This window comes from Anomalospiza imberbis, chromosome 9 (genome assembly GCF_031753505.1).
Source record: "Anomalospiza imberbis isolate Cuckoo-Finch-1a 21T00152 chromosome 9, ASM3175350v1, whole genome shotgun sequence".
Taxonomy (NCBI): Eukaryota; Metazoa; Chordata; class Aves; order Passeriformes; family Viduidae; genus Anomalospiza; species Anomalospiza imberbis.
This window is the reverse complement of record NC_089689.1, coordinates 29,980,491-29,991,221: the sequence shown is the minus strand read 5'-3', so window position 1 is coordinate 29,991,221 and position 10,731 is coordinate 29,980,491. Positions and strand designations below refer to the sequence as shown.

General features: G+C 53.9%; 1 protein-coding gene and 1 long non-coding RNA gene across 3 annotated transcripts in view; one reads left to right on the top strand and one right to left on the bottom strand.

Annotated features, from left to right (window-relative positions):
* The window catches only part of DNAJC6 (DnaJ heat shock protein family (Hsp40) member C6), a 43,032-nt gene extending 32,625 nt beyond the window's left edge, over positions 1-10,407 (bottom strand). Inside the window, exon 1 of one of the 2 annotated variants that reach the window (XM_068198992.1) lies at positions 10,312-10,407. In XM_068198992.1, coding sequence (XP_068055093.1) covers positions 10,312-10,333 — 22 coding nt within the window. In that variant the 5' untranslated portion in view covers positions 10,334-10,407. Of the gene's footprint in view, positions 1-574; positions 774-10,311 lie in introns of those variants that run through there. The other variant, XM_068198991.1, reaches the window with a different exon arrangement.
* The window catches only part of LOC137478891 (uncharacterized), a 369,499-nt gene that overhangs the window by 34,215 nt on the left and 324,553 nt on the right, over positions 1-10,731 (top strand). The gene's annotated exons all lie outside the window — the stretch shown is intronic.

The following is a 10,731-nucleotide window of genomic DNA, read 5'->3' as shown; positions in this document are numbered from 1 at the left end:
GGGGTCCCTCCCAAACACCCAGCGTGTTTCCCTGCACCACTCTGAGCTCCACAAGTTCCTGCAAAGGCTGTGGATGCTCCTGGGGGTGGGCACAGGTGAAGAACCAGAACCAGAGGGGTCCCCTCAAAGCATGGCCACTCTCCCCATTCCTGGTTAGCCAGACAAATTTGAACCTTTCGAGGTGAAGAGCTCTCTATCCCATTACCAGCCATAAAGACCATCTGCTCCCTTACTCCCTGATTAAAAAAAAATGGTGCACGCTGCACATCATCCATCAGAATTAATCCAGCTCACTTTGATGAGTGCCTTTTAGGGGGATGGGGGGAGGAAAAAAAAAACCTCAGGACAATTCTGGGAATTCAGTCCGTCGCGGGGGGAAAGATCCCAGAGCGCTCCATCCATTTTCCCTCATGCTTCACACGCTCCGTCTCTCGGAGCGGGGGCATCAGGAGCCAGCCCCGAGGAGTCTGCGGCGCTGCCTCCCTCCATCCCAGCGCGCCCGGACAAAGGGCCGCTATTGTCGCCGTGGCCACCGAGCCCTCCCGGCGAGTGGCCGGCCCCCGCCCCGCCGTACCTGAGCTGTCCATGGTGCTGCCGCCGCCGTCGGCGCGGGGCTGCGGCTGCTGCTGCTGCTGCCGCCCGGGGCTCCGGCCCGGCCCCGCGCCGGCCCCGCCGCGCTCAGCGCCGCTGTCCACGAGCTGCAAGGATTCATAGCCGTCACTGCCGGGCTTTTTCCGGTAGCTCCCGAGCAGGCTCATGGGCGAGCCGGGCGGGCGAGCGGCTCCGGCGCCGCGGGCGGGAGGGAGGGAGGCAGGGAGGGAGGAGGGATGGAGGAGGGATGGAGGGACGGAGGGAGGGCACGGCGAGCGCTCCGGCCGCCCCGAGGGGAGGGGAAGGGCGGGCCCGGAGCGCGGCCGCCCCCCCGCAGCCGCCGGAAGCGGGCGGGGAGGACGCGGCGGCCGGCAGGAGCATCCCGCTGCTGCTCCGCGCTCGCCCAGCGCCGGCTGCTGCTAGCCATCAGCGAGCCCAAAGTGCCGCCTCGACAGCATTTCCTCCTCCGGGCCGCTGGCCCTGCCTTCTGGCAGGGATCCCTCGCCTCATCCCGCCGCTGCAGGGCTGGGGGCGCGGCCGGGGAGAGGCTCTGGCAGCGGTGGCCGACACCGAGATGTCGGTGGCACGGCACGGAAAGGTGCGTTCCTTCCAAGGTCGCTGCCTTCGGGGCTGGCACTGCCCGCTCTGCGGCCTGCAGGAGGAGGGGTGGCACAGCACTTCTGCAGCGAGCCCCAAAATCCCCAAAATCCTGAGGAGCGCCCCTGTGCCGCAGGAACGCCCAGCTGGGCGTGGGCAGGGAAACAGAGGGACCCCAGCAGCTGATCCTGGTGGGGTGATGCACCAGCATCCCAAACCCTGGCTTGTGCCACCGCTGCCTCTGGCTCCCAGCAGTGCCACCGACTGCTAAAGCCATTTTCGTTGTTGTCACCCATCTATTTTTAGCTGTTCCCATGAAAACGGACTCGGGACCAAGCAGAGCGTGGCCCTGAGCGAGTGATGAGCTGTGCCTTGCTCAGATGCAGTTTTCAGCCAGGCCTTGTACATCGTAATTTCATTTTGCGCAGAACAGAGGAACCCAGGGATGCTCCAAAGGAAATGAGCACTATTAAACTCTTCTAAGTGGATTTCTTGGTAATTTAAGGAAAACTAAAGGCAAAAGGAAGCCGTAGCAAACAGGCATGAGCATGCCTTTGATCTCTGGCAGAAAGGGAAGTTCTCTGCTCAAAAATTAGCCCAGCTTTGTTTCTAAAGCAACGACATCAATAAGCAAGGCCAGGCTGGACAGGGCTTGGAGCCACCTGGGATAGGGGAAGGTGTCTCTGCCATGGCAAGCGGTGGGCCTGGATGGACCTTAGGTTCCCTCCCAACCCAAACAATTCTGGGATTCTCTGATTCCAGTCACTTGTGTAGCAACACCCAAACCTTGAGGTATCACTGGCACCTGGCAGAAATTTCCTGGCTGAAATTTCCTCTGGGGCAGCAGACATCTGGTCCAGCCCTACCTTGTCATGTGCTATTGTTTATGTAACCCCTGAGATTTCATGGCACGGAGCAGACAAGGTACATCTGTGACCCAGAATTTCCCCAGAAAAACCCCGGCAGATTTACAAGCAGCAAACCAAAAAAGAGCTGACCTGACATGAGCAGCTCCCTGTCAGCAGCAGGAACAACTTGAACTCAGGCTTGGGGTTGTGTTTTCTACCCACTCCATACTTTGGTCTGTGTGGAGCAATTCATGGATTGCAACACTGGCCAGCAGGGAAGGGCCCCTCCCTCTTGGCACCCACAAACAGCGAGTTAATAAAATTAAAAATAAACACATTTTCTGAGCCATTTTGTGTATTCTGAGCAACCTGGGCTAGTGGGAGGTGTCCCTGCCCTTGGCAGAGAGTTGGAACAAGGTGGTTTTGAAGGTTCTTTCCAACCCAAGCTATTCCAGGATTCCATTATCTTTACTAAGGATCACATCTGTCAGCCTCTCCTGGTCAGTCTAGGATAAAACAATTCCTGGGAAGTTTCTGGGGGTGGAGGTGAATTTTCATTTGTTTTGCTTGCTCCAGTAAAGCCCAAACACATCAAAACAGATGGAGGAGAAACCTGGCAGGACACAAACCCTGCAGAGCCTAAAACCCATCACCTGTGGTGTCCACCTGCACCCATCAGCTCCAGAGGCTCAGCTTGGACAAAATTCCATATTCACAATAATCCAGCAGCCACTCCCTCACTGCTGAGCAGCCAAGGTCTGTCTGCCTCAGCTTTTTTTTTTGGGGGGGGGGGGGAAACAAAATATTGCTCCTCCTTGTTGAATCTGCTATTAATTCTTTTCCTTGTCCGAGGTTTTGGGGGTCACAGAGGAATCACCACCACAGCCTGGAGCTCCGGCTGGAAAAGGGGGGTTCTGCAGAGCACAAAGGGACAGAGCAGCCACTCCAGGGGATCTTGAGGAAGAGGAGGAGAAGGAAACAACCTCAAAGTCCCACCCTTGCTTGTACAAACTGAAGGATTAGGGAATCCTGTGGGGTTCAGGTGAAGCTGCACTCTTCCAGTGGGAAGTTTAGCTGAAAAGAACATATAAAATAATATTCCCCTCTCCCTGTTAGTTGGGCTAAAGCAGGGCCACATAGTTTCTCTGGTTTTTGGAGAACTACAGTATAAAAAATGCTATAACAACCAAAAAAAACCCAACCAAAATCAAATTACTTTGAATTGCACATGACTTTCAAAGCTGAAAAGAAAGGGAATGAGTCCCTCAGAAATATTCATTTATTGAGCAGTGGCTGGTGACAGATCTGAGGTGTCCTGACTGAGGGGCAAGGCTGGCAGGGGCCACTAGGGCTGGGGAGGTGTTTAGGAGGATTTTGTGTTGCTCAAGCCTTAAAAGATACAAACTCTCCCCATTCCTGACCTTGGGAAAAATTGATTTGCCAGCCTCTGGCTGTTTTTCTCTGTCTGGGTTGCAGCCTCTCCTGGGTAAAGTCTCTCTCTGTAGCTGTAACCAAGCCCCAACTCTCCTGAGGTACAATTCCATTTTCTGCCCCTCTCCTCCCATCAGCTGAACAGCTCAGGTGAAATATTATACCCTGAATTCTTCAGGAGCGCAATTAAACTGGGGAGTGCTCTTAGAATTGCAAATAGAGCTTGAAAATTAATTGAATACCCGGAGCAATACCCTTAAAACTCCCCGTACAAAACATTTGTTCTGGAGTTTCTCACCTGGGAATGCTGAACTCCCCCTGCACACAGGGGAGTTGTGGCCAGGCCCGGGTGTGGAGCCACAGAATCACAGGATCGTGGAATGGTTTGTGTTGGGAGGCCCCTCAGAGTTCATCTCCCAGGGCAGGGACACCCCCAGCAGTGACCTGCAGAGCAGGGATCACCTTCCCTGTCCTCTCACCTGGGCTCCATCCATCCCAGAGCATCCATCCCTGTCTTGGGTTGGAAATGGGAATGTGTATTCCATCACCCTCTGTCAGAGCTGGGGCAGTTCTCTTCTGTTCACTGGGCAGTTTTCTTTATCTCTGACACAACCAATCCTCCCTCCAGGAGATCTCTGCTGTTCATGGGCCATTAATTATTAATTATCTTCTGTTCATGGCCACTGAGTGTCCCTGCATGGCTGAGAACATTCCATCATCCCATGGGGAGATGCTCCGCCCAGGGGAGGAGCCAAGCATTCCTACCTGGATACAATCTGAGATTTTGGGACACCACAGCAGCCTTTGCCACTGCATTCCCAGAGGAGCAGCTTTCTGCCCCACTGCATTCCCAGAGGAGCAACTTTCTGCCCCACTGCATTCCCGGAGGAGCAGCTTTCTGCCCCACTGCATTCCCAGAGGAGCAACTTTCTGCCCCACTGCATTCCCGGAGGAGCAGCTTTCTGCCCCACTGCATTCCCAGAGGAGCAGCTTTCTTCCCCACTGCATTCCCAGAGGAGCAGCTTTCTTCTCCACTGCATTCCCAGAGGAGCAGCTTTCTTCCCCACTGCATTCCCAGAGGAGCAGCTTTCTTCTCCACTGCATTCCCAGAGGAGCAGCTTTCTCCTCCACTGCATTCCCAGAGGAGCAGCTTTCTCCTCCACTGCATTCCCAGAGGAGCAGCTTTCCTCTCCACTGCATTCCCAGAGGAGCAGCTTTCTGCCCCACTGCATTCCCAGAGGAGCAGCTTTCTGCCCCACTGCATTCCCAGAGGAGCAGCTTTCTGCCCCACTGCATTCCCAGAGGAGCAGCTTTCTTCCCCACTGCATTCCCAGAGGAGCAGCTTTCTTCTCCACTGCATTCCCAGAGGAGCAGCTTTCTCCTCCACTGCATTCCCAGAGGAGCAGCTTTCCTCTCCACTGCATTCCCAGAGGAGCAGCTTTCTGCCCCACTGCATTCCCAGAGGAGCAGCTTTCTGCCCCACTGCATTCCCAGAGGAAGCCCAGGCCCATCCACACCAGCCCTGGAGCTTCAGAGGAAAACTCCAGCCTTGTCCAGGATCCCTGCTCCAGCAGAAGCACAGCTGGCACTGCAGGAGGGCTGAGCCACCATGGGATGGGACTGCTGCCACCTCCCTGACACACAGGCTGCCAGGGCCTGCTCTGACTCTGGCACTGGTTTGTTTTCTTTTTTGTACTATTACATTTGTATTTTTAATTTCCCTGGTAAAGAACTGTTATTCCTATTCCCATATCTTTGCCTGAGAACCCTTTAGAACCCCTTAATTTCAAAATTATAACAATTCACAGGGAGGGGGATTGCATTTTCCATTTCAGGGGAGGCTCCTGCCCTCCTTAGCAGACACCTGTCTGTTCAAACCAAGACAATCCCCCTGCGCTGCTCTGGGAACGTGGCAGCAGAACAACCCCAGGATGTGGCTCCAGAGCCAGGAATTCTATCTCCAAGCAGTTTCCAGACTTGTGCTGGGATAAATCAGTGGGGTTTGGCCTGGAGTCAGGGATGGCCACATGGGTCCTCCCTCTGGATCAGGGAATGGTGTCCCTGCTGGGACAAGGAGCTGTCCCAGCCTGCCTTGGAGCAGTGGCTCCTTGGGCAGCAGAGGACATTCCCAGGGTGGGATGTGATGTTCCACGGAAAATCTGGGATGGTTTGTGAGATCCAGCTGGAGAAAGGGGCATCAAATGATCCAACCCCTTCTTAACCCACTCAATGTTCAGGAACTTCCAAAGTGGCTCTGCCTGTCTCATTCATCTCTAACAAAAAGCAAAGGAGGTTCTGAGATGGTTTGGGCTGGGTTTAAATGTTAGACTCGATTTAACCTTCAGCAGAGGAAGCCCTGAGCCTTTGCTGCAGTGAAAGCCAGCCCAGTTCTCAGGGCCTGGCTGGCAGGTGGAGTGCTCCCTCTGAGGATGGACACTCCGGATGACACAGGATGTGACAAATATTCAACTCTCAGTATCTTTCTCCCCATCCTTTCCTCCCTGTGAGAGAACACCCATTAACTACCCTGCTGTGTCAGCACATCTTTTATTTCTTGCCTTTCAGTCTTGCTAAAAAGCTGTCAGGGATGATCCACAATGTACTCATCCCAGCCCAGGACTTGGTTTTGGAGTGTTCAAGGATTTGCCTGGCTCCTCAGCCACGCTGAGCTGCAGAGCTGCCTGCCAAAGGCTGTTGTAGCTGCTAAAAATGTCCATGGTTCACAAAGAAGAGGAGAAAGGGATGGGAAGTGGATCTATAAGAGGCCATTAAATAGGAAATGCTGGCTCAGGAAGTCCCCAGCCTGCAAAATGCTGGAAAATCAGAGGCTGTGCTGCCATTCACCATCAGGTATTTTGATAAAAATCAGATATTTTGTGGCCTAACTGCTGTTTATTCATCATTTCCCATTCACTGTGAGGTAAGTGCTTAAATCCTGACAGAAATCTGGGCACTGGGTGTTGTCTGCACTGGAAAATGGCTAGTGGGGAAACCAGGGAGGAAAATTATACAACCAAGTGTCGTTGTGGGGTTACATCAGCTGCAGCTGCTGAGCTCAGGGTCAGGCCCCAGCAGCAGAGAACTCGATGGGAATGGTCAGGTTGTGGTCTCAGGTAGCTCTGAGCCCTCAGGGAAATAAGATTTTCCATGAAAACCGAGGGAAATCACAGCTGGGGCTGCCATCCCTTCCCCTCAGGATGGATGGGGTGAGGGTTTCCTGAGGAGAAACGATGTGTTCTTACTCCAGGCCTCACTGGGATGGATTTTCCTGGGTGGATATTTAAGAGAGGCCCAGGGCAGGAAGATACAGAAGGGTCTGGTAGCACAGGAAGGTTGGTCAGAAACAACACAACCCCATTGATGTGGTTCTACCTTCTGCCAGAATTTAGGTTTTTACCTAAAATTAACAGGAAAAACATAATTAAGGATTTACTACTCTGGCTGATACAAAATATTCTAAAACTGTATTTGTCTCAGCTTGTGGTGACTTACAGGTCCTGACTGAGGCAGTCTGGGTTCAGGTTTATAAATGAGCATCATTTCCAAAGGGTTCCTCCAACAAACCCCACAGGGCTGCTCGTGCTCTCTCCCACATCCTGGTTTTAATCCATGCACTGCTCTGAGCTTTGGGATGTTGTTCAAGGCACAAACACCCAGTTTGGTGTGGGAATAGATTTCAGCTGGCACAGAGTGCCCAGAGCAGCTGGGGCTGCCCCTGGATCCCTGGCAGTGCCCAAGGCCAGGCAGGAGCAGCCTGGGACAGTGGAAGGTGTCCCTGCCATGGCAGGGGTGGCACTGGGTGGGCTTTGAGCCCTTCCAGCCCAAACCATTCCTGGCAGTGCCCAAGGATCCCTGGCACAGCCCAAACCATTCCTGGCACTGCCAGGATCCCTGGCAGTGCCCAAGGCCAGGCGAGAGCAGCCTGGGACAGTGGAAGGTGTCCCTGCCATGGCAGGGGTGGCACTGGGTGGGCTTTGAGCCCTTCCAGCCCAAACCATTCCAGAATTCCTTGGCTCTGGATGAAAATTGAGCTTGGGGACATCCCTGGGGACATCTCACCCAGGGGTCAGGCTGGGATTGTCCCTCACCCTTCTCCTGGTGTCCATTTCCACCGGGACAGGTGACAAAGCCCCCTTCAGCAATGGGTGTGTTCCTCGGGGTCACTCCACTGGGAATGCTCTCCTGGGATGTCCCCAAGACACAAATCCATGAAAACCCCGTGGGCACAGAGCTGGAAAGTGCTGACTCAACTCTGAGCCACTGAAATAATTCAGTGGAAGCTCTGTGGGGATTCAAAACCCTCCCAAAGCTGGCAGGGTGGGGAAGGAATGCCAGGAGGGAATGGGAGGGAGAGCCTGGTGCACCCCACCCTTCACAGACATCAGAGAAACCTCCGCTGACCGAAAGCAACCTGCTCTTTCTGCAAAGTTTTCCGTGAAAACTCTCACTTGAAAAAGGAATTCAAATTGGTTTTAGGATAATTTCTTTTTCACTTCCAATCATGGTCTGGCGAAGGGAATAAATTCAAATTTTCCTCCATGGCAGAAGTCCCATTTCAGAGGATTTGGAGCAAATTCTGCCCCTGGTCTCAGTCTCCCTGCCTGATTTTGCCCTGCGCTCCCAATTTCTCCATCTCTGCCTTTCCCAGCCTTAATTCAGGGATCTAAATTCCCATCCTTATGATTTCTGGCTGCTGAAGACAAGGAGTTATTCAAGAGAAAAAAATCCATATGTTGTTTGCATCCATCAAACAGGGCCTCATCCACTTTTGGGACTGTAAGAGCTCATAAAATACTGTTTCTAGTTTGGTATAATAATATTTGAAATAGTAATAAAATACTAAACCTCTTGTAAAAACATTAACATCATAGAATTATTAGTATGAACCATTAATTATTTATAATGTCATATAAATAATAAATTCCTATTTATGGCATTTTAATTGGAGAGTTTCCCACGGCTGCTTTATGCACCCCTGAAGAAGCATCTATAATCCAATTTTATGGGAATTACAGCATCTCTGCCTGCTACATCTACAGAATTCTGGAATTTCCAGGCCATGTTCCCAAAAATCTGGGAGCTGTGGGCAGCTCTAGTGGTTTTTAGCATCCTCACACCCCTGGAGCTCGGGCAGAGCTGGATTAATGGTTGGACTCGATGATCTCAGAGGGCTTTTCCCACCTGGATGATTTTGGGATTCTGGGAGAGGAGCAGCCACCCCTTTGAGTCGGGATGTTTGCCATGGATGAGTTGCATCCTTTGCCACATCCCTGTTGGGCTGACAATCCCAATTCCCATCCCAAAGGGAATTCCAGCCCTTGAGCAGAGCCGGGCATGTGCCCAAACACAACCCCGCGGGGCTGAGCCCCAACATCCCAAATCCCACCCCAAAACCTGCCTGAACCTCCGGCTCCCCGGCTCTCCCCTCTACAGTCCATCACCTCCTTTCCCCACGCACCCCAGCACCTTTTCCCAGCCAAGCAGGAGGGATTGGAGCAGGTCCTGCCCCAAACCCGCGGCTCCGAGGCGGGAGGCGCCGGGATTCGGCTGCGCCGGGGATTAGTCGGGTCAGCAATTCCACACTGGCGCTCCCGCTGCCGCCAAGAGCCCGGCTCAAGGGCAAACCCGGTGCCTCCTTAAGGGCTGCAGCCTCTCCAAAATGCTGCATCCCTCGGCCGGGAGCGTTCCCGGGATGCAAACAAGGCGGCTGTGCCACGGCTGGCTAAATTTAGAGGCACCGGTGTTGCCGTCACGCCGCCTGTGCCGCCGGAATCGCTCCGTACGCTGCTTTTATGGGATTTATTTTCTTTTTTTTCTCTCGTCTCAGGGAAGGCTATGACTAAGAGAAATCCACATTTGGAGGGATAGCAGAAGATGGAGGCCCTGGTCCAGCTGCGGAGGGAGAATAAAGTCGGGAGTTCGCAGACCTGAGGGTTTGCCCAAAACATTCCTCACCCTCCTCCTCCTCCTCCTCCTCTTTCTCCCTCTCCTCCTTCCTCCTCCTCTCCCTGGCAGTATCCAAAACAAGACTATGATAATGACAGGCACAAACACAGGAGCCAGACGGGAATGATGGGCTGTTTTCCAGCCGTGGGGGGGATAAACACCTACCTGGAGCCGTGGGGAGCCCCGGCACCGTCGTCCCCTCCCGGAGCGCCCGCCCGGGGCTGCCTCAGCAACGCCGAAGCCGAGGCAGCGATGTCCGCATTTTAACTACAGATTTGAGCTATTTTTTGGCCCGAAATAGGATTTTTTTTTAAGGGAATGCAGTCCTATGTTTGCCTCGGCATAGCAGAGGGGGGGTTGAAGGTCAGCTTCCCGCTGGATTGGCAGGGAAAGGCCGGGATCAGCATTGGATGGCAGCGCTTGTGCGCTGACATCGCCGCCAATCCCCCTCCCGCAGCAGGTCCAGCTCCGGCCGCAGAGAAGCTACACTTATTATTTTAAGCCGGAAAATCCCCTTATTTCATTCAATACGGCCGCAGAGCTCCCAGGCAGCCCGAAAAGCGCAACCCCAATTCCGGGGTGCGAGAAGAGGTGTCCGTGCTCCTGTCGGGCACCGCGGGGCCGGCGCAGCCCGGGGGTATCCAACACTCCATGCCCAGGTGCACATCCCCAAATCCCAGCTCCTCGCCTTCCCTGCCCGGCCCAGCAGTTTTGGGTGCGATCCCTTCCTTCTGCCCTATTACATAACCGGCTGGAAAGCTGGGAATTCTCTCCTTATCCCGGGATGCGAGCGTGCCTTCCCCAATTACTCAGCACAAACGGGCCCTAAGCAACACCCCCAATTTTCTCGCGCTCCCTCTCTCCGCTTTTCCATGAGCTCCGGGGAGCTTTTCCTTACCTTGCTGCTCGGGCCCGTGCATCCTGCGGCTGCCGGGGGCTGCGGGGAGCGGTGGCGAGCGCGGCCGTGTCCCGCACGCCGCTTCTCCGCCCGGCATCGGCGGCGGGGCCGCTCCCGGCCCGGCTGGGGCGCTGCTGCCGCCGCTGCCTGCGAGCTGCGTGCCGCTCCCGGGTTATTTTTGGGATTACAGAGACTCAGGGAAGGATGGGGATGGAGGCAGACATATCACACCGTCTAAAATGTGGCCTGGAGTGGGATCTGGAGTCTGCAGCGCAAACCTCGGCAGGGTTGTTTGTTTTTTTTTTTTTTTTTTCCCTTGATTTTCTTTTTCTTACCCTTTACTGGGTGGTTCTTTTTATATTTTTTTCCCTTTCCCTTGCTCTTTTATTTTTCTTTCCCTTGTTGTTTTTTTTTTTTTTT